The sequence below is a fragment of the Netta rufina genome (genome assembly GCF_964035555.1).
Source record: "Netta rufina genome assembly, chromosome: 8".
NCBI lineage: Eukaryota > Metazoa > Chordata > Aves > Anseriformes > Anatidae > Netta > Netta rufina.
The window spans coordinates 24895698-24919734 of NC_140131.1; the positions used below are offsets into that span (position 1 = coordinate 24895698).

Genomic DNA, 24037 nt, shown 5'->3' on the forward strand with positions numbered 1-24037 from the left:
CAAGGTTAAGTGCCAGGTTAAGCACTTGGGACACAACAACCCCATGCAATGATACAGGCTGTCCACCCTCAGCAAGTATGCTAAAGATACAAAGCTGGGGGGAGTGGCCGACATGCCAGAAGGTTGTGCTGCCATTCAGCGAGACCTGGACAGGCTGGAGATATGGGCAGGAAGAAATCAAATGAAGTTTAACAAGGTGCAAGTGTAGAGTCTTGCACCTGGGAAGGAACAACCCGAAGTATCAGTACAGGCTGGGGGACGACCTGCTGGAGAGGAGCTCTGAGGAGAAGGACCTGGGGGTCCTGGTGGACGACAGGTTGACCATGAGCCAGCACTGTGCCCTCGTGGCCAAGAAGGCCAATGGGATCCTGGCGTGCATTAAAAGGAGCGTGGCCATCAGGTCAAGGGAGGTGATCTTCTCCCTCTACTCTGCCCTGGTCAGGCCTCACCTGGAGTACTGTGTCCAGCTCTGGGCTCCCCAGTACAAAAAAGACAGGGATCAGCTGGAAAGAGTCCAGAGGAGGGCCACAAAGATGATATGGGGCCTGAAGCATCTTTCCTGTGAAGAAAGGCCGTTCAGCCTGGAGAAAAGGAGACTGAGAGGGTATCTTATTAAAGTTTAAAAATATCTGAAGTGTAGGAGACAGAGGGATTTAGCCAACCTCTTTTCAGTGGTTTGTGGGGACAAGACAAGTGGCCAAAAAATAGATTACAAGAAGTTCCGCACCAACATGCAAAAGAGCTTCTTCATGGTAAGGGTGACGGAACACTGGAGCAGACTGCCCAGGGAGGTTGTGGGGGGGAGGTCTCCTTCTCTGGAGAAATTCAAGGGCCATCTGGAGGCCTCCATGGGCAACATGCTCTACGGAACCTGCTTTGGCGGGGGGCTGGATCCAATAATCTCCTGAGGTCCCTTCTAACCCCTTCAATTCTGTGATTCTGTGAAGAGTGTCTGGAAAGCTGCCCAGTGGAAAGGGACCTGGGAGTATTGGTCAACACCTGGCTGAATAAGAGCCAAAAGTGTGCTCTGGTGGCCAAGGCCAAGAGCATCCTGACTTGTATCAGAAATAGCATGGTCAGCAAGATTAGAGAAGTGATTGTCTCAGTTCTGGTACTGGGCTCTGATGAGGCTACACCTCAAGTAATGTGTTCAGTTTTGGGCCCCTCTCTACAAGAAGGACATTGAGGTGCTAGAGCATGCCCAAAGAAGGACAACAAAACTGGTGAAGGATCTAGAGACCAAACCTTATGAGGAACAGTTGAGGCAGCTGGGCTTATTTAGCCTAGCAAAAAGAATGCCCAGGGGAGACCTCATCACTCTTTACAGCTACAGCAAAGAAGGTTGTAGCAGGGTGCAGCAACAGGACAAGAGGAAATGGCCTCAAGCTGTGCCAGGAAAGTTTTAGGTTGGTTTTCATTGCAAGGACTGTGAAGCATTGGACCAGGCTGCCCAGGGATGTAGTTGAGTCACCATCCCTGAAGGTATTCAAAAGATGCATAGACATGTTGCTTAGGGACCTGGATAAGTGATACATGTGACAGCTCTAGGTTAACAGTTGGACTTGATGATCTTAGAGGTCTTTTCCAACCTAAATGATTCTATGATTCTGTGTTTGTGTGCCACTGATGTATTGCTGAGTGTGTGTGTGGGGGGGTGGGGGGTATAGAGGTGTCTTACTGCCATTATCCACAGGTATCAGATGGTTACTGTCTTTTATGAGATCTGCCTCTTCCCCCTCCTGTTCTTGTGATGGCCCTGTTTTGCAGTAGCCTGCCTCATCCACTTCTTCCTCCTTCCCCTTCCTAGTAGAAGTTTATTCTTTTCCTAAACAAACTGGCTTCCTCTTCCATTGTTTCTTCTTAAATATAAGGGCAATTGATACAAGAACAGGTCGGTTCTCTAGTTCAGCTACAGTGTCTGTTGTGAGAGTTGCAGTAGACGTAGTGCTTTGGATCGGATCCAGAGGCATTCTCTTCTTTAGGGTGTTGATTTTTGTTTGATAGGTAGAGTCCAGGCCCCAGCACAATGAAGAGAGCTATAAACCTCTGGCTAGGGACATACTTTTCTAAAAAAAAAAAAAAAAAAAAAAACTATCCTTTTTTAGGATTCTGCATTTGTTCAGGGATGAAGTCCAAAACCATTGGAAAGTGACAATTGTGATAGATACTCGCCTATATCCTCCCATACACCCTGCCACCTGTAACCATCCTGCCTCAGGGCAGATCTCTGGGTGATAATGTTAAATAGTCATTTAACCTTAGCCAAAGCCAGAAACACATGCAGGAGATATAGCAATAGGATTGTACTAGTTTGAACATCCCAAGAATATATAAGATTTTCAGGAACCATTGTAATTAGCCTGAAGGAGAAAAGGTAAAGACTGTACATGATAATAGTTCCCATAAGAAGGTTCCTGAGGTGCAAGAATGATGGCAATACTGAGTACAAATACCAGATTACATTAACAGTCAGTGAAACACGAGCACATGCTCTATACAAACTGATAAAAACGTTAACTTTGGCGAGCCTCACACAACCTCAACAACAAATAAATTGACATTATAAACAAATATATCAACATTGTGACTGGCAATTATTACACAGTTATAATGCTTATTAAAAAAAATTGTTCTAAAATGCTCTGGTCAGATCTGTCATTTTCTCAAGCCTTCATGCCCTGCTTTGGGTGTCAAAAGGACTGTTGTGGTTAAACCTGACATGCAGGCAGCTAAACATCATGCAGCTGTAAACTCACCATTCTCTCTCCTGCTGGCAGGATGGGAAGAAAACTGAAAAGTGCAAGAACTCATGGGTTGAGATAAGGACAGTTTCATAAGAAATAAAATGAAAATGAAAGAAAATAACCCCCCTTCCCAAATCCAACAATAAAAAGAATAAATAAAGCAGGTGAGGCACAGTAGAATTGCTCATCATCAGCTGGCCAGTGCTCAGCCAGTCCCTAACCAAGGGCTGCCCCCTGCCCCTCTGCCCCAGTTTTATTGTTCAGTATCAATTTACATGGTATGGAATGGTCCCACATATATGGTCCCTTTGGCCAGTTGGGGTCAGCTGTCCTGGTTCTGTCCCCAGCTCCTGCTGCACCCCCAGCCTTCCAGCTTGGTGGGCACCACAAGAAGCTGAAAAGTCCTTGGCCCCGTGTAAGCACTGCTCAGCACAACTAAAACATCGGTGTGTTATGAGCATTATTCTCACCCTCTATCCAAAGTACGACACCATACCAGCTACTAGAACTACTATCCCAATCAAAACCAGGCACATATTGGTCTAGCAAACAGTCTCTCTGCTTTTAATGGGAGTTCTAGGTAGATGGCAGTTCACAGACTTGAAGTGGTTTTGTCCCATCATTATTCTCAGAAATTTCATTTGCTTTCTACTGGATCTTAAAGTAAGAACTACAGTCTTCTCATTTCTGATCTTAGAGGCACATGAAAGTATTCCAACCTTAAACCAAAAGGAGAAAAAAGGAATATTTGGAATTCCAATTTGGACCAGAAAAGAATGAATGAAACACTCCTTTTTCCAATGTGACTGGCATGCAGCTAAATCCATCTAAATGCACAAAGTCTGCAACCAAGTGAGAGCAACAATAGTATCTGAAGTGCGACATAGCATCCATCTGTATACATCAATGAAGTGATTCCAGTGATAATGAAATATTATTTCAAACATACCTGAAATATGCTGATATACATGTAATTTACCTGCTCTGGTCCTGAATAAAAATCCAGGTCAAGGTGATCGCACAGTAAAGAGCTCCTTGCTGGCATCAGTACTCCTGTCAGATGGCCAGTGTAAGTAACAATCAAGAAAAGAAAGTCAAATCTGCTATCAAATAATCAGATGGAAATATTACCTCTAAAAAAAGAAAATTATTTTCCTTATTTATCCTGACTGTTAAAAATGACAGCCACTATTCAACAAGAATGATGCAGACTTTCTTGAAAATAGATGTCTTTCCATCATCTGTTCCCCAAAACAAAACATTGGTATCATGATTTACATGAATATTGCCTAATTCAAGGAATTTTCAGTATAAACTGTAATTCTGATGACTGGTACTTATTCCCCATTTCAATGCTTCATTGCAGGGCTGACAGGAACAGGAGACCTTCACCTTCTTCTGGTAAGGGGAATAAATGTCACTATCTTCTTGAAAGAATATACACAAGCTTCAACAATGAAATATGGATATATATATTTATAAAATTAAGGAAAAATAATCTTGCCGGATAAAATTCTGGCAGATGGAGACATGTGCTAGTTTGTTAAGTTGTGGTTAAGTTGTGTATTCTATAAAATAAGACACAAAGAGAAGTACAAATACAGTAGAACTTGAAAGACACAGAGTTCATGATACATTTTTTAACAAAAAGTACCTTTCTATGGTAGTTATCCAACACCAACAAACCATCAAGGAAAGAGTTATACCATTTTATACAAAGAGCAGTTCTGTGTCAAGCTCTGATCAATATTTTAAGTGAGCAAGCATGTGAAGAAAAAGATACTTGTCTGATACTTCCCAGCTAAATAAAAAATACAAAAATCATTACTGACAATGAAGGATATTAAATCCATGCTTCCTATCAAGCCATTAATATTTCATTCCATTATCAAAACTCACACTATCTTCACTTATTAAAAGATATAATCAAAAGTGATCTGCAGTGAAAAAGTATACTAAACAAGGAAATAATTCTATTACATACTGAGGTAAAAACATTGAGACACATTAATCATGAATTGCTTAGTTCCAATACAATAAATGAAGGAATAAGAGCCTATATTTTTCTCCATTGATTTGAAATGCATCCTCAAAAGATACAGAGAGAAACAACAAGAAAAAATTTCAAAGAATGAAAATCCTTTCTTTGAAATGTGGCCCCATGATGTGGGCCACAAGGGGCCTTTCAGTTAAGAGTGTCACATCCCCAGTAGTACATAATCAAAGGTACTGCCACAGCAAAATATCAGCAGGAGGTCTCAATGAGTGACCACATCACTAGAGAGTTCTTTGTTGCCATGACCCTTGACGAAATTCCAGGCAAGCACATGGAGAAGAAGCTAGAGCAAACACGACCACACACACATACACACTACTTGCTGATGAGCAAATTAGCTGCACAATTTAATTCATGTCTCAGTATGCCACCAAAGCCAGCCTACTTCAGGAAGCAAATGTTAATAAAATAACAGTGAGATGAATACAGAACAGAAGTAAGAAGGAAGTACAGTCAAATTTACATTTGAATTGATAAAATGTAAATACTTTTACAAAAATGGTTACATATCAAAACAATCATCAACAATTCAAAGGGAAAAAAAAAAAAAAAAAAAGGAAATTCCAACACAGAACATTGGCTAAGCTGCAAACACAGCACAATGAAACAGCAAACTCCAGGGAAAATTATGCTCAAATCACTGGGCTGGTCAAAGGATCTTTCATTTCTCCAGCTGGGTTCCTTCATGCCCTTTCCATTTCTCCAAAATACGCTGCAATGTAAAGAGAGGAAGTGGAAAAGGAATGAACACCAAGGCTGGCACATAGCCATGTTTCTTGAGAGCAGTGGACAGCAAAGTTGCCTAGCATTCCCATTGCTTCAGTTTGACTCCCCAGGCCCCTTGGAACAGGAGCAGCACCACGACAGTCACAAACTGGTAGAGGGTTAAGTGAAGGCCCCTAAAGCTGACCCTCCCTTCTTCTCCACAATTCTACAGAGCACTGTGCCCTCCACACAGAGCACTTACATTCACATCGAGGGTAGTTAATCACTCCGTCGTGGCACTGTGCCTCAAAATCCTCTGGGTTTGAGACTTCCCAGAACCAAAATTTGCATTCAAACAAAATAGTCTCCTTAGAGCGATATATGTTAGATCTTTTCCTTGACCATCTTAGTTTAATATTGTTCCTCTCCATAGCCATCTCACTCAATTTACAGTTCCCTTTGGAAGAAAAAAAAAAATAAAAATAAAAATAAAAAAAGAGAGAGAAATAATGAGAGGAGAGGAGAGGAGAGGAGAGGAGAGGAGAGGAGAGGAGAGGAGAGGAGAGGAGAGGAGAGGAGAGGAGAGGAGAGGAGAGGAGAGGAGAGGAGAGGAGAGGAGAGGAGAGGAGAGGAGAGGAGAGGAGAGGAGAGGAGAGGAGAGGAGAGGAGAGGAGAGGAGAGGAGAGGAGAGGAGAGGAGAGGAGAGGAGAGGAGAGGAGAGGAGTCTTGCTATGGGCTTTCCTCTCAGCTTCTGCACTAAAAATGCACCAAGTCAGTGGTCAAGCAGTGACAGAGTGGAGGTGACTTACTTCCTGGCTTGCACCGTGGGTATTCTAATGTCCCGTCCATGCACTGCACTCTGAATGGGGAAGATGCTGGGTCCTGCACGTATCCAATTTTACAATCAAATTCAATAAAATTTCTTGATGTTATGGACAGATTTCTTTGTACAACCCATTTCAGCTCGATGTTGTTTCTGTTCATATCTTCTTTTGATGTCGTACAAAATGCTTGGCAAAGGCAAGGGACGAATGTCATTAGTTCATACAGAGGCAACAGATACATTTTTCCCCCCTAAGCCTATAGATGTACTTCACATCACAAACCTCTTTTAGCAATGTGCTCTCTCCCTCTGAGTTTTCCAACAGGACAGACATTCTCAACAAAGCTACATGGAAAAAAGATGATGGTCTAACACATAGAGACCTGAATGCCACTGTGCTAGCTTGAGGGCAGTCTTCACTGACAGTCTACTGCATGGAGAGAGAGAGAGAGAACTCACCTTTGCACTGGGGCCGCCCTGTCCAGGTCCCATTCTGACATGTTATGGTGGAAGCCCCCATCATCTGAAAACCTTGCCAGCACTGATAGTGAGCTGTCTCCCCAGGCAAATACCTTGGCTTTTTAACACCTTGAACTTTTCCACCAGCAATTTCTGGAGGAGGTTCACACGTCACATCTGAAAAGAGACATTTCTCCACTCAATTTGTAGGCACTCACATGTTCCCCTACACTAACTACAGTTAAGAGAATCATTGTGTTACTCCCCAGATGATGTTCTTAAGCGCAAGAGACAATATTGCCTTACCAATGTGACTTGATTTTTTTCCCCCTCTTTTTTCCTTGACCATGTGTGTTTCTAAACACTGTGAACCCCAGGAATATCGCTTAATGGCAGCAGAACACCTTCCAGATTCTCAGGAGATGACTGGAATGGTGAGAGCTTCTAGAAGAAAACAGCATTTCTGTAGCTACACCGCATGCCACAAAAAGCCTCCTTGCAAGGCCATGGCCCTCTGCTGAGAACCCGAGCGCTTCTCAGAATCACAGATGTAGGAGCCAAGCTGGCTCTCTGCTGAACTGTAGAGCTCTGGAAGAAGTTATCAGCCTGCACTGCTGGGTTGTTATCCACAGTTTTACAGAGCACTGTGCCCTCCACACAGAGCACTTACATTCACATCGAGGGTAGTTAATTACTCCGTCCTGACACTGGGCATTAAAATCCTCTGGGTTCGAAACTTCATGGTAGGAATCCTTGCATGTAAACAAAATATACTCCTCAGAACGATACGTGTAAGATCTTCTCCTTGTCTGTCTTAGTTTAATATTGTTGCTCTCCATAGCTGTCTCAAGCACTGTACAGTCCTCTGGGGAAGATAAACATTTAAAAAAAAAATAAAAATAAATTAAAAGTAAAATATTGCATCCAGTTCAGTTCCCCAGTTCAAGAAGGACAGGGAACTGCTTGACAGAGTCCAGCGCAGAGCCACGACAATGATTAAGGGAGTGGAGCTTCTTCCTTCCAAGGACAGGCTGAGGGAGTAAGGTCTCTTTATCTTGAAAAGAAGAGAATGAGTTGTGACCTTATTAATTACTATAAATATATAAAGGGCAAGTGTCAGGAGGATGGAGCGAGACTCTTCTCAGTGACACCCAACGACAGATAAAGAGGAAAAGGGTGCAAGCCAGAACATTGAAGATTATGCTTAAATGTGAGAAAAAACTCTTTTTTACAGTGAGGATGAAAGAATAATGCAACAGGCTGCCTAGGGGAGTTGTGCAGTGTCCATCAGTGGAGACTTTCAAAAACCGCCTGGACGAGTTCCTCTGCAACCCGATTTATGTGTTCCTGCTCAGGAAGGGGATTGGGTAGAAGATTCTTCAAGATCCTTTTCAATCCCTAAGGCTGTGACAAAGCCCTGCCTACACAGGCAGGCTTGGGAGAGCCTGCAAGGAAATGGTCTCCCTCTCTTCAGCCCTGCCACAGTCCATGGCACCCTCCAATTTCAGGGAAGCCACTTGCAGGGAACTTACCAGCCCTTCCGTCCTGCCTGGAACCGGCCGGGCAGGCCCAGCACCAGTAACCCTGATGAGCCCCAGCGAGCCTGTTCCCCAGGAGTCTTTCCAGCTCTGATACACCAGTCAGCGGCTTCTTGGGGGCACTTCCCCTCATGGCCTGCAGCTTTGCAGGGTGCTCTCCCACCTTGGTGCCCCACTATTTCTTCCCCAGGCAAATTTGCTAGGGGTTTTCCTCTCAGCTTCTGCACTAAAAATGCACCAAGGCAGCGGCAAGGCAGTGACAGAGTGGAGGTGACTTACTTCCTGGCTTGCACCATGGGTATTCTAATGTCCCGTCCATGCACTGCACTCTGAATGGGGAAGATGCTGGGTCCTGCACATATCCAATTTTACAATCAAATTCAACAAAATCGCCAGATTTTAAATACAGCTTTCTTTCACCACTCCATTTCAGCTCAATGTTGTTTCTGTCCATATCTTCTTCAGATGTCGTACAAGGCACTTGGAAAAGGCAAGAGAAGAATGTCATTAGTTCATGCAGACACATCATGCATCCAACAAAGCAAAATGGAAAAACAATGATGGCTGAGTCGCCACACACCGCTGTGGAGAGGCCTTTGCCCTCTGACAGTCTCACAGGGCAAGGGGGAAGCACAGCCTGGGGTGGGGGCACTCAGCTATGAACCTCCCTGTGTCTTTTTGGGCTCTCTCCTTGCCCTCGTCCCAGCACTTCTCAAATTCATTCCCTTGTGGCCCTGGATTTCCTTGCACTCAGACCAACCCACCCTCCTGGATCTGCTGGTGACTGGGGGCAGGGAGGGACAGCAGGAAGCAGAGGCAGCTACACGAGCTGACCTCCAGAGGAAATTCCTTCTGCACAGGAGAAGCATCAGCTGCTCTTCTGCCCTGTCAGCATCGCAGCCCCAGCACAAGCGCTGCTTCACAAGTGCAGGGCCTGCAGGGCCTGAGAGAAAGACAGCGAGCAGCTCACACAGCTTTGGGCCACGCAGCACCAGCTTCCACCTACCCAAGCAAACTGGGGGATTTGTCCACTGCCCGTCAGTGCAGGTGATTTGCTCAGGTCCTTTCAGGATGTAGAAACTTGCACATTTGTATTTCAGCGTTGCACCTTGGGGGTATTGTTTCAACTGGAAGGAAAGGATGTCCCCGTTTTCAATATCTGGAGGTGGGCCACATTTTCCACCTTCCCCTGGAAGACCAATAACCATTACAAAGAAGGCCATCAGAGTTTAGATGCAACAGAAGCCTAGTTAGAAATTCTTCAGAAGACCAGCTAGGCAGCACTTCGAGAGACTTGGAGGAAAGCAGAGAGAAAACTGTCACCTTGACACCAAATGCCTAGTAAATGGAAAAGCTTCTCATTCCTCTACTGCCAGGACTCACAACTACCAGTTCATCCATTTTTCCTTGCTGGAATATTTACATCTTTCTGCAGGACTTGCACTGGTCCTACGTAATGGGGTAGTGGTTTTGGCACAGCTCTTGCTGCAGAAGAGCCTGACTCTCCCCCGCTCCCTGTGCTGCCTGACCAGGGACAAGAGTGGATCAGTTTGCAAACCAGAACAAATGTCGATAGGCTGTACCATTTTGGTTCCTAATGAGATAGCTTTTTGCCTCTGTGGAGCACTTACAGCCACTGAGGAGACTACGCAAGCCAGCATGAATGCATCATGCCTGATTTCTTACTCACTTTTAAAAGTCGGGCCCTGCAGCTTCTTGGATTTTTATACCTGTTGAAGCACCACCCTGCTCTGAAGCCTGGTATTCTAACGGGCGTCATTTTGAGAAGATCCTGCACTGGGTCACTGGCACCAGTAATGCTGCTCTTTGCACTTGGCATTGTGCTCAGCAACCACAATAGGGAGCCCGGTCTTAATTCATCTGGTATGTCTGCACCCCATTTAACTGCCAGCTGGGCAGTGTCCGAGTCAAATGACACAGTATTTGTTCATGTGCTGAAACCTAGCACATGCCTCATGAAATCAAATGAGATTATTCAATGTGCTCGTGAAATCCTAGGCACCAACGTGGTACCAGGTGTTAGCTCACCCATCAGCTACGGCCTGCAGGTAATTTAACAGTTGACTCAATTACACGGCATTCACAAAGGCAATGCTGCACTTGAATTTTCTGGATGTCAGCGAGCAGGAGAGCTGTGAGCTCTGTTCTCCAGCACAGACAGCACATTTCTCACTCTCTTCACATTAGGCATTCTCAGAAAGTAGATTTGCAGAAGTGAAAGGTTGCAGTCTGAAAATCAGAGCTGGCCAGCAGTTGCTCTCAGCCTCACGGTACTTTTCCAGATGTGGCACCCCTTGAGTGAAGCCATCTGGTAGACTTCCATTAAACACATCCTGCCACCACGAATGGAGAGATACCATGGAAAATCCCTTTTTCCTGAGTCTGACAGATATTGTTGCACTTGCTCATAGTCCTGAGACTTAAATTTGGAGACCTAAATGTCACACAATTTGTACACCCTCATGTATTCCCCTATACAAAGTACAGTTAAGAGAATCATTGTGTTATTCCCCAGATGATGTTATTAAGTGCAAGAGATAATATTGCCTTACCAACATCACTTGATATTTCCCCCCTTTTTTGCTTGGATTTCAGGGGCACTGTGAGCCCCAGGAATGTAAATTAACATGACAATGGCAGCAGAACACCTTCCAGATTCTCAGGAGATGACCAGGACAGTGAGAGCTTCTAGAAAAAGGCAACGTTTCTGTAGCTACACCACATGCCACAAAAAGCCTCCTTGCAAGGCCATGGCCCTCTGCTGAGATCCCCAGCGCTTCTCAGAATCACAGATGTAGCAGCCAAGCTGGCTCTCTGCTGAACTGCAGAGCTCTGGAAGACATTATCAGCCTGTACTACTCATGGGACAGGTAAGTAAAGTTGACTCCATGGAGGTGTATGACTGCCACGTTGCACTTGTTCAGCCCCCAGACACAGATTTGGACAGAGACTAGGAGGACAGCACAGCTCCTCTTCAGAGGAACCTTCTTGCCATTGCAGAACCCAGCCGATCTGCATGTTTTAGTTCCTGAGGCTCTGCTGGGATCTCTGTCATAGTGGAGCCTCAGAGAAGAGCACCCGTTTCTCTCCTCTAGTGCTTCTGCCATTCCGATACTCTCTGACAGCGTTGAACACAACAGAGGAGCCCTTACACATCTTTCTAGTGAAGGTCAGTAAAATGGTGTAATCTGGAAATTACTTGTATCACAGGGAAGAATAGCAAGTCAGCATACTCTAGGTGTTTTTTCTTCAAGATATTTTTGCTCTTGATGAAAATACCCATAGTATTTCTAGAAGCATTAAGCTAAATTAAAGTTCTGTGCAAGAAAGCAATAGTGGGTACAAAGCTGCAGTACACAAAGAAAACAAAACTAAAAAAGGTAATGTCTTTCTAGTATTAAGGTAATCCAAACAGTCCCCACGAAGCAAACAGCCATAATGAAAGCACAAATTCCTACCTCTGCAGCTTGGCACTTTTGTCCAGTGTCCATCTGAACAAGTGACATAATTTACACCCATAATTTGTGAATTACTTTCACATTCATAATGCACTGTGGCACCAGGCAGATACCTCTGCTGCTGAGGGCTGGTAATATGAGCATTGGGAATTTCAGGTGGGGATCCACAGCGAACATCTGAAAAGAGGGGTGCATTTGAGAATTGTAGGACAGGAATATGGCTATCACAGAATAGCGCATTCACAATCACCATTATTCCTGATGAGGACAGGTGGTTTGCGTAAGGCAGGTTATTTTCTACAAGTAGGAAAGGAAGATACTATGGGTTTCATTCTGCAATGCTTCATCAAGCAATTATTATTTATTATTTTATTTTTGCTTAAAGTGACTTAAAAAGAGGAAAGGAGCTGCAGAGACCAGCTGAATGTGCAGACTGATGCCATAGAGCATTGTGTGCCAAAGCGCTGGAGAACAAAATGGTTTATTTACTATTCGAAGGTAACTTTCATAGACTGAAATTTAAAATATGTAAGGCTACCAGCTATGTCACTCTTTGCAGCCAGCACACTTTCCTCCATAATCCTCTGACTGCTAATCTCAGCAGTGAGCGAAGCTGTGGCTACTGGCTTCAGTCCAGAAGGGGAAAAGATTCCTTTGCTGATCAGTTCTGCTTGGTGCTTCTCAGGGACCAGAAAAACAGGTGTTGTAGCAATCTATTAAAAGCAACTCAATGATCTGCTCTACTGGTCTGACTCACTTGCACATTTCGGTTGGCGTTACATTAATTACTGTTCCTGGAAGACTAAGAAGGATCATAGACTACTTAGAAGTACAACCTATACCTTCACAGATTGGTGGTGTTGACCAATTTCCCCTTCTGCAAAAAATTTCAGGGGGACCAGTGACCTGAAATCCTTCATGACACTGGTAGCGAATTGTTTCACCAGGCTCATACTTCTCCTTGCTCCTGCCTTCAAATGCAGCATTGGCCACTGCTGGAATACTTCCACATGGTCTTTCTGAAAAGATATGCAAACTTGAATCTTTGGGTAATGCGATGCACATAGAATGACTGTATTGTTCCCACCAAAAAAGATGCCTTTTATAGCATCAGCACATGCCACTGTCTAGGGGAATTTAACTAACCACGCAGCCACTAGATAACATACACAGATCAAGTGAGATGAAACCTTTATTACTGTTGACGTGCAGTAGACTACTGCAGGGTCCAAAAAAGTCAGACTCCAAGAAGAAGCATCCTGAAACAGATGAGTGAAAACGGGAGCACCTGCAGGACTCTTCCTGCTGTCTGTTTACCACAGGCATTCAATGCAACTCAAAACAGGGTCATGGACAGCTGCAGGACACGGGAGTTACCACGGTACATGGTAATGGTACATGGTACAAGAGAATGAGAAATGTCCACCGTTGCCAAGTCAAACAGCAAAAACAATTACCCTTACCCAAACACTGAGGTTGTCCAGGCATCCAGACTTTTCCATGGCATGTTACCCATTCTGATCCTGATAAAGCATATCCAGGGTCGCATGTGTATTGCACTCTGTCATTTTCCTCATATTCGGATTTAACGCCACTAACAATTTTGCCAAACTCAATGAGAGGTGGGTCTTCACATGCTGCTCCTGCAGAAGCTGTGCACAGGTTTCTGTTATTTGGCTGCACGTTGCTGTTTATATCCTGATTTATTCCTACCACCAATTTCTTCAAAATGAATGACAAGTGGGTGTTTGCATGCTGTTCACCAGAAAATATAAAAAAAATTCTTCTCATCTGATAGATACTGCAGAGTAATCAGATCGCCAAAGAATGGTGCTACATAGGAGTTGAATAATATTCAGACAACCTGCATCCCTGCATTTGGGAATAGACTGTACTAATAAATCTCCTTGCTCTATGAAAATGTGTACTTCTATACTATTTTTACAGTCTTCCCATAAGATGGAGTTACTAAAGTAAAAACACTTGAACTGAACAGATGAATAAACTTCTGAATTTCTCAGATTATGGCTCTTGTTTTCCAGTGTTATACTAAACTAGTGATTTACACTTACAGCCATGATGCTCAATTGTCTTTAATTCCTTGATCAAATCAGTTTGTCTCAAATTACCAAAATTAGTTCCATCACTTTGAAATGAAAGAACTTGGATCGTTCTTTCAAAGTATATGCTATGTGCATGGAAAGCACTTCTAAGATGTGCCTGTGTGGAGGGAGAAGAGTTTTGATATGCTGAAGACTATGAAATGGATCAATAATAGAGTTTAAAACCAGTCATTTTAGTAAAGGTACATGTTCAGTGAAGAGCTTTTTCAGGCTGCATTCGTCACAGAACTTACTGAAATGACAAAATACCCTAAGAGTTGTGCAATATTTTAAAATCAAATCAGAATTCTGCATTTAAATAACATGTTTTCAGAATAACAGCAGCTCAAATGAAATACAAAGGAATTTATATGCATGTATGTTGAGGGGGTTATGTCTAGTTATAAGTCAGGGTCGCCATGTGAGCCGTTAAGTTCAGGCACAAAGCAAAGAATAGAACTCAGACAAAAAAAAAAAAAAAAAAAAAAAAAAAAGGCAAGTATTCTCAAGCATCACATTCTAAAATGTAATTCTCATTTAGAACTTCTGAAACAGGTTCCATTAAAAGTGACAAATAATTTATTTTTCAGTTCCTTATTCTTGATTGTCACTGCTCACTACACATCACTTAAAGCGTGAATTTCCATTTATAGACTTACCTTTATGTGTAGCACAACACATCCACAGCAGAAACCCTGACGTGAGGTGCAGCAGTGTCATTTCCACACTTTAGAAATTAAAGATGTCCTCTGCAAAAGACTTGCTGTTTCCCCTACTCCAAATTGCATATACTTGTATTCAACTCCCACCTTTCCGAGGGTTGCCCTTGCAAACTCCTCCCCTAATTATCTTGCGACACAGTAGACATTCCGCACAGATGTTAAACAAGCAATTGTTGCAAGAATTCTTCAGTAATTTTTCACAAAACCTTTCAGACTGAACTTGACACAGCACACTTATGAAACCCATCACCAAATACTCAGAGTGTCTTTATAAAACACAATATAGAACACATCTCTTTTTTTGCAGTGACTGTATTGTTCCCAAAAAAACACTAAAGGTTACTACGTTAATACTAGTTTACTACTTGAATTACTACCCCAACATGACCCTAAGCACTGTTGCTTATGGAGTCCTGGAGTTTTGCCATACCACAGAATGCTTTGGGTTGGAAGCGACCTTAAAGATCATCCAGTTACAACCCCCTGCCATGGGCAGGGACACCTCCCAGCAGACCAGGATGCTCAAAGCCCCATCCCAGCTGCCCTTCTCAAAGGCCATATGAAGCAAAGAACCCCACAAACAGCATATGACAAAGCTTTTCAGATACCACTGTGGGCCATCTCTGTCTCACTTCCTCACCTTCTTATCCTCCCGGGCTTCACAAAGATCAGGCTCTCCACTCAGGAGCTTTTGTGTTTAGTATTGCACCAAGAGGCCCTGCTCCTGCGGTCCGCTTTCAACTGGCACCATGGTCACCCAGGAGAACAGGCCACTCCTGTCTGTGCTCTGTTATCTGCCACCATTCCTGACAGTGAATAGATCATTAACTTCAGCTGTCATTTGTAACTCGGTTCCTGGAACACACTGAATTACCTTCCTAAAACAGCAACTGTTGATCCAGCAGCCATTTCCAGTCAGCTCTAATATGCTTGCATCATTTTCATTATAAGGCATGTAGATAGGTTTATTTTTGTACAAAGCAAGAAAAGCACAAGCGTTCTGCCTATGCAGGATCATGCTTTCTTACTATTGCCTGAGAAAATATAGGCAGATTTAAAAGATCTGATCTCCACACCCAAGTAGAAGACGACTGTTCCTAGCAGAGGATGTGTTTGATCCCTTTCGTTTTGACTCGCTACAGGAGGATGCTCGGCAAGATCAGCCTGCTGCACTGATGCCATGGGCTGAAGACTGCCTGAAGGTATGGCTCAGGAAAGAGAGAACATGGCTGTATTTACCCAGCTGTGAAAAGATGAACCTGCTACGAGCAGGGTAGCAAGGCTGCAGTGGACAAATTTGCTCTTTGACTTTTGCCAGCAACCCATGCCACAATTTCTGTAGTACACTGGGGTGGGGAGACCAGAGGGTTGTAGAGATTCTGGTGACAATCTTTAACTGGACTCACATACAGATAAAACCAAGTGGTTAGAGTCTACGTGATTAGAAAGGTCTCTAGCAGCTTATGCTGACAGTGTACAGTAGAAACAATAGGACAGAGGAACTCCATGTACAGATGTCCAACACCGCGGAGGAGCCTGAGCCCACTACGTGCAGGAGCAGCCAGAATCCAGCACCTGACAATGGGTTGGAGTGGCTGTTCTCATGGGGCCAAGGTGTCACTTAGACGCAGGATCGGTGGAGCGAGGTCTTAGTTCTCATGGGCCTTGGATGATGACTGGATAATAATTTCCATGGCTTGGACAGAACAGGAGGATAGTATTTTCTACTGTGACCTTTCCGTTCCACAGCACATGCAGAAGTGACCGACTTCTAAAATCCAGCAATTCTTTATCATGACTACAGAAAGCAAATCACCGTCTCTTCAAACGTGGGAAATCGCTTCAAATGTTACTCTCAAGAAATATTCCAGAGACAGACTTGAATCCTTTTCCCTCCTTTTCTATTAGGTCTGCTCTTTAAGGAGAAGGGTCTTCTGATATTTCCTAAATATTCACTTGCTTCATTCAGAGTTCCTCAAAGGAGGAGGCAAGAACTTAACCGGAATACAGAAATGACAGTGTATAAATACATCCAAATGGCTTTTTGCTGAAGTTTGCAGAAATCTTGCATAAACACAAGGTCGTTATGCAAGCAGAAAAGTTAACAAATACAAGACCAATCTTGAAAACATTTGCATGTGCCAAACTCGGTGAAGAAACATCATCGTGTCATCTGCCTGCTCCCAAACTAGCACCTTTGCCATGAAACAACAGAACTGAGATACATGGCGATTCTGATGCTATTAGAAGGCTCTGCTATGTGAGGAAAGGCACTAACAGAAACACAAAATAGTTATTCTTATCGTGCCTTTCAATAACAAACCAACCCCCCCTTTCTTTGCTGAATATTTAAGATGACAAAGCTGGGAGGAGACCTTCCTTCTGGTTTTGGCTTCCTGTTGGGAGAGTACAGAGAAAGGGAAAGAGACTCTTCTCAGACACAGAGTGACAGGAGATCACTGTGCATTTTTGTGTTTATTTTACAAAATTGACGTGAGGCAAGCATGTTCTGTCTTCCTGAATTTTCCTTGGATCTGCACCCGTGCTACATTCTCACAGGCCAGAGTCCCAGGAGTACAAACGTGCAAGTGTCAAAGCAATCCTACAAAGTAGTTACAGCAGATCATTTGAATAGCTGGAATGTTCTCAAATAGCAAATAAAACTGTTTGCTTCACTTTTCATTTAAGATTAATAAACAACTACTGAGTGGAACTCACATATTTCTATATTTTTAATATTTTCATCCTTTACAGACATTCTCTTAAAATGCTTTCTCCTTTTCTTGTCCCTTGCTCAAGTTCTCCAGATTGTTATGCATTCTCAAGTTTAGCATTATAAGCCTCAAAGAACTACTGCTTCCTAAAATTTCCACACATGGTGTGTCAACATTTCATTGTTCTGGTGCTTTCCCAGTCCTCGTGCCACATACCACTTCCCCGCTTCCCTCCCATAGCTGGCTCACAGCCAACTATGCCACTGAACACCCATTTCTGAAAGTTGACTGCAGTCATCTTGAAATATGAAGCAGTATTCATGCACCTTTTAATACCAGATAAACAACATACCTTTCCTATGAAATTTCCTGAAGTTCACACTTATTTTCCTCTTTCGACACATCTTGGATACGCTAGCTGGCCTCTCTTACACTGCACTTGAAATAAAGTTGTACCAGATTCTTCTCCAAAATGGTTCTGTTTGCAGTAGAATCCAACATAGTCCCCATGGTAGAAGTAAACTTGGTTCTCATAAAACCCTTCCAGCAGAACATTATTTTTCTCCATTTCATTTTTTGACAAAGTGCATGGCTCTAAAGAATAGAGACATATTCAGTGTCAATAAATTATTTTTGAAATCATGTCATTGTGACTGCAATGGACACAGAGAATGCAGGCTATTATTCCCCGTTCTCTTAATATACTATATGTGACATCACTGTATTTTTGGACTCTGCAGGCACGTCAGGCTTATGTAATAGAAAAGCCAAAAACTCTTACTCTTGCATCTGTTAAAGCTGTCATCTCAAAATGAAAAAGAGTTGAGGTTAAGATCTTAATGTTCCAGCTGACAACACCCAAGTTACAAATGCAAAGCATCTGAGTAGGAGAAATAAAAGCTTATGTATCTTCTCATGCCTACCTATACAAACTGGTGGTGAGGTCCACTGGCCTGCAGAACAGTAGATTCTCTCAGATCCTTGCAAGAAATGATAGTCATAGCAACTATACTGAACTGAAGAACCACTCTCATACTGGGCCAGGGGTGGGAGTTTAAGAGCTCCATTTGCAATAGGAGGTGGAGAGTCACATTTTTCCATCGGAGCTGCAATAACATCAAAAATCTTTGTGAAACGTTCAACATAAGAAACTAACAAAGCACCAGCTTTAAACTGACAACACTAGGTAACTATCAGCTCTCAGTGTCTGCTCATTACTACTGCATTATGTCTCAAACCCGAACGCAACCTCCCATCTACTTCTAATCACAAGAAACCCCTTGCGTGCATTTCATTGTTTACAGGTGTCTTTCTACAGAGCTTTGAGTTCCCCATGCTTGGAGAACAGCTCCTTCCTCCCTTCTACAGCCTTTCCATCCAAGGAAGTTGTATTATTTTTGCTATGCTCACATATATTTATCAATGTACCTGTATTGCTTAGGGATATGTGTGTGCACCTGTATTGTCCGACACTAAACATTGATTTTTATTGACAATGCATTCTAGGCTTCCACTGCTGGAGCAAATGTTTCTAAATAGGCTCGACACTGATGAATTCAAAAGGACAAGCGACAAAATATTGCTTTACCTTTAACGACACATTTTGGGTATTTCAGTCTCCCATGGTTACACTGCGTCCTCCCAGGAGATGGAAGGGTAGTCTGGGGAAAATCATATCCCTCTTTACATTCAAACTCTATGAGGTCACCATGTAGGAACATTAATTCTTCCTGTCTCCATTTTAACTCTAGGTTGTTATTGTTTAGAGCAGTTGCATTAAGAACGCATGGATCTAGAAAATAAAAGCATAGTTCAATAAAAGCAATCAACTTTGGACAATGCTCCCAGATACATGATCTGATTTTTCTGGGTGATCCTTTAGTGACCCAGGCGTTGGACTTGATGATCCTTGTGGGTCCCTTCCAACTCAGATATTCTGCGTTTCTATTAAGTGATTTTTTAATTGCCTTTTGCAGGAGTTGAAAAAGAGAAATTTAAATCAGTAATTATAAATAGTTTTGGAATCATGCAAGAAATAGAACTAAAAGCACATTTAGAAAGAAAGCTGAAGCAAAGAAATAGGCTGAAGTAACAAATAGAACATGCAAAAATAATAAGCTCAAAAAGCTCACTTCACATACAATCAGGATTCTACAAATATTTGCAAACATACAGCAGCCAGGGTATACCACTGAGTAAGAACAGAACTTGTTGAATGTAACATGAAAAGTTTTTGAAATAATTATGGAATATTAATCCATCCAAAACAACCTGTCACGCTTCGAAAGCCCTTCTGGAACAGTAGGAGCTCGTACATGAGTAAATTTAAGCTATTAACCTATTGAGGTGTTTTGACAATTCGTTTACTTCCCCCCTGCCCCCCCCCAATGTTTTGTCACTGTATAAAGTATTTACACATCTTCCTCTTTCTTTTTTTTTTTTATTTTTTTTTCCCCTGAAGTGTGTGGTTTTCTTTAGGCTTTTTCAGGTTCTTCAAGGTCAGTATCATTTTGGTTGCTTTCTGACAGACTTCTTAGTGCCAGGATCAAATTGGGTAACCTAGCTTTCTGTCCAACAATTAACCTCTAACTTTTGAATCCACTGCTCCACTTCAATAAAGCCTGACAAAGGGGCAGTTGAAAAAACAAATTCCTGCAAGTCTCAAGAGAATCAGTGCTTGACAGAGGCCCTTATTAATGATTTTCTGAAGGAAAGGCAAGGAGAGATTACCTATTGCACATTCTAACAACAGCACTGTAACAAAATATTGGCATGGATATTTCCCCAAACTACCTACAGTACAGGCTATTTCACAGCTGATTGGGTGGGGACAAATCTCAGAAGACATGGATAGGATAATGCAGTTAACGGGATGCTTAGAACATACACAGTATTCATACCTGAGGAGTTTTCATTATTTCACAGAATTTGTTAAATCTCATTATTGAGATCCAAGAATGCAGACCTGGGCCTTTCAATCCTGACTTGGTATGTTTTATTCACTTAGAAATAAATAATTTAAACTGAATCGGTTATTTATTTGCATTTTCACAGTAGATTAAAAACTTAAAGTGAATACATTCAGCAACGGATGCAGGCCGAGGGGAGGCGTGGTGTAGAAATCATTTCATTAGAGGAAGGAAGGAAGGAAGGATAAACTAAGAACTCTTGTAAGTCATCAGAAGTAGCATTCCTGCCTACATTTGTATACTCCTAGTGGGAGTTCTATAGGGTGTTTCGAGCAGAATTCATGGGAGCAACATGGAACAATTAGAAGACCAGAATTAAGTGGTGGATACAAGGACACAATAAACACAAAGGCTGAAAGTTTAAAAATGAAAGTCCAAGTCACAATACTTGCTAACCCTAACCAAAAAAACTATTTAGGCAAGGACTGCAGTCATTTCTTCTAAACATCTTTCGATAGACAGGAAGAAATCCACTTAATGGAGGTCGTGGAAGAAAAAGAAATTAGAAAACGTTCCAAAATAATGAGGCTAGCTAAGCTCTAGACCTCTTCACTAAGGAAAACAGAGGAACTAAGAACAGGCCAGAAGACACTTAGCAGCAGTGGGCTAGGTATAGTTGATAATGGTTCAGCCTCGTGTTTCTGAAATCTGTTAGATCTAATGAAAGAGAAGTGGGAGTCAATAAAAGATTATGTAGAGGTCCTTTCCAGATTTTCCTTTCTACATTACATGTCACTTTGTTTTTTTTATTCCCTCACAAACCTTACCTAAGCAAGTAGTTTGTTCTGTCCAGTTTCCTTCTTTGCAGTAAACAGTGCTATGTCCATCGAAAAAATGGTAAAAATGGCAACCATATTCTAAGAAGAACACCGTTTTTAATCACCGGTGGAGAGGTACAGCTCTGCTGCATTTCTAATACAAGAAAGGGAGAGATGCAATTAGATCTTTAAAATAATATTAACACTGCTGAAAGCACTTGGACCAACTGACTTTGGTCCAAAATTTTCATACCAAAAATGTGTACGTAAGTGAACTTCTTTTTAGAAGTTTCAGTTTCAGATGCTCTAGATTTATTTTACTGATGTTCAGACTATTTCTGTTCCTTCTACACTCCTCACTTATGTCCAAACCTGACTCCTGCTGGGTTACAGTCAATATGGATTGGTTGCTTTTCTGTGCTGAGATTGTCTTTTATTTGTTGCTTGAAATGTTAAACCCATATGGAGTTCAGAATAAACCTCAGTGAGTTACTAAACAATGGATCCAAATTCTCTTGAATCTGCATGTTACTTCATGTAATGTGAGATTATCAACAGAAAAGGTACAAAATGACTGAATGTAAACGCTAACACATGAAATAAAATTACATATACGGGACAGACTTATAAGTGTTGTTTACAGTCACAGAAAACAAAGATCATTCACTCAGCTACTGCTATATGAAGCATATGCAATAGACTTTGGTCAAAAAAATACAAAAAAAAAAAGTGTATATAAGTTTATATATTTCTAATCCCTCTACACTCCTCACCTATGTCCACACTTGATAACTCCCCCCTCCAAATATCACAGAGGCTCAAGTCATGCATAAGAATTGGGGTCTATGATCCACAGACTTTCCTGAGTTGTTTAAAGGAGAGCACTCGCCTTCACATCATGATGAGGCTGTGAGGACACTCATCTCTGCCATGACCCCAGGCTAAACTCCCAGGCAAGCACATGGAGCAGAAGCTAGGAGCACACAAGACCACACAAACACTACTTGCTGATCAGCAGATTAGCTGCACACTTTAATTGATGTCTCAATATGCCACCAAAGCCAGCCTGCTTCAGGATGCAAACGTTAATAAAATAACAGTGAGATCAATATAGAACAAAAGTAAGAAGTACAGTCATTTGAATGGATAAAATGTAAATACTTTTACAAAAATGGTTACATATCAAAACAATCATCGAACAATTCAAAGGGAAAAAAGAAAGGCAAATTCCAACACAGAACATTGGCTAAGCTGCAAATACGGCACAATGAAACAGCAAACTCCAGGGAAAATTGAGCTCAAATCACTGGGCTGGTCAAAGGATCTTTCATTTCTCCAGCTGGGTTCCTTCATGCCTTTTCCATTTATCCAAAATACGCTGCAGTGTAAAGAGAGGAAGTAGAAAAGGAATGAACACCAAGGCTGGCACATAGCCATGATTCTTGAGAGCAGTGGACAGCAAAGTTGCCTAGCATTCCCATTGCTTCAGTTTGATTCCCCAGGCCCTTTGGAACAGGAGCAGCCCCACGACAGACACAAACCGGTAGAGGGTTAAGTGAAGGCCCCTAAAGCTGACCCTCCCTTCTTCTCCACAATTCTACAGAGCACTGTGCCCTCCACACAGAGCACTTACATTCACATCGAGGGTAGTTAATCACTCCATCCTGGCACTGTGCCTCAAAATCCTCTGGGTTTGAGACTTCCCGGAACCAAAATTTGCATTCAAACAAAATAGTCTCCTTAGAGCGATATATGTTAGGTCTTCTCCTCGAATGTCCTAGTTTTATATTGTTCCTCTTCATAGCCATCTCACTCAAACTACAGTTCCCTTGGGAAGAAAAAATAAGTTAGAGAAAAACTAGAAAAATTAAAGAACAGCCACCACCACAAGAGAAAGTACTTTCATCAGTTGCCTGTAGACCTCGTTGTCAACAGTGTGAAGCTGTTGGTACCAGCTGAGTGACTGACACTACTTATTCTCCTGTGCTGCATCCCTGCTGCATCTGACCCCTCCTGTATCAATGCACAGTGCCAAAGATGAAAGGCAAAAGCCCATTTCATACCCTTCAGCAATGTCACAGTAATTGCGGCTTGGGGAAATTGTAGGAGGAGGCAAGCACAGGTTTCCTGCTGGAGAAGCCTGTGAAGGCATGCATTGGGCATTGACCCCTGCCTCCACACACACCAGAGCAGGGCACAACCAGAGAGGAGCCGGGAAGGCCATGGGTGCAAAGGGGGCACAGCTGTGGCTGCAAGAGAGAAGCAGGAGAGAAGCTTGCTGGGACAAAGCCCTGCCTGAACAGGCAGGCTTTGAAGAGCCTGCAAGGAAATGGTCTCCCTCCCTTCAGCCTTGCCACAGTCAGGGAAATGGCACCTTCCAATTTCAGGGAAGCCACTTGCAGGGAACTTACCAGCCCTTCCATCCTGCCTGGAACCAGCCGGGAAGGCCCAGCACCAGTAACCCTGACGAGCCCCAGTGAGAATATTCCCCCAGGAGCCTTTCCAGCTCAGGTATGACAGTCGGCACCTTCTTGGGGGCACATGGCATGCAGGCCATCATGGCCTGCAGCTTTGCAGGGTGCTCTGCCACCTTGGTGCCCCATTATTTCTTCCCCAGGCAAACTTCCTAGGGGCTTTCCTCTCAGCTTCTGCACTAAAAATGCACCAAGTTAGTGGCCAAGCAGTGACAGAGTGGAGGTGACTTACTTCCTGGCTTGCACCGTGGGTATTCTAATGTCCCGTCCATGCACTGCACTCTGAAGGGGGAAGATGCTGGGTCCTGCACGTATCCTATTTTACAATCAAATTCAATAAAATCGCCTGATGTCGAGTACAGCTTTCTTTCTCCTCTCCATCTCAGCTCAATATTGTTTCTATCCATGTCTTCTTCAGAGGTCGTACAAGCCACTTGGAAGAGGCAAGAGAAGGATGTGATCAGGTTATACAGATGCAAAAAATATACATTTCA

At 42.8% G+C, this 24037-nt stretch overlaps 2 protein-coding genes across 2 annotated transcripts in view; both read right to left on the reverse strand.

Moving 5' to 3' along the window:
* Nucleotides 1–4179: 4179 nt before the first annotated feature.
* The window catches only part of LOC311212079 (complement factor H-like), an 80804-nt gene continuing 60946 nt past the window's right edge, over nucleotides 4180–24037 (reverse strand). The window contains exons 30-37 of the mRNA XM_084291186.1: nucleotides 23776–23976; nucleotides 9332–9514; nucleotides 8605–8805; nucleotides 7458–7652; nucleotides 6788–6964; nucleotides 6315–6515; nucleotides 5768–5962; nucleotides 4180–5512 (exon numbers count right to left, since the gene is read on the reverse strand). Coding sequence (XP_084147312.1) covers nucleotides 5484–5512; nucleotides 5768–5962; nucleotides 6315–6515; nucleotides 6788–6964; nucleotides 7458–7652; nucleotides 8605–8805; nucleotides 9332–9514; nucleotides 23776–23976 — 1382 coding nt within the window. The 3' untranslated portion in view covers nucleotides 4180–5483. The remainder of the gene's footprint in view (nucleotides 5513–5767; nucleotides 5963–6314; nucleotides 6516–6787; nucleotides 6965–7457; nucleotides 7653–8604; nucleotides 8806–9331; nucleotides 9515–23775; nucleotides 23977–24037) is intronic.
* Nucleotides 17725–23626, reverse strand: LOC311211789 (coagulation factor XIII B chain-like; the record flags this gene model as incomplete). The annotated part of the gene is made up of 6 exons (XM_084290725.1): nucleotides 17725–17936; nucleotides 18266–18448; nucleotides 18931–19134; nucleotides 21079–21168; nucleotides 22377–22447; nucleotides 23481–23626. 6 exons carry the CDS (start codon nucleotides 23624–23626, stop codon nucleotides 17725–17727), a joined length of 906 nt encoding a protein of 301 aa, XP_084146851.1.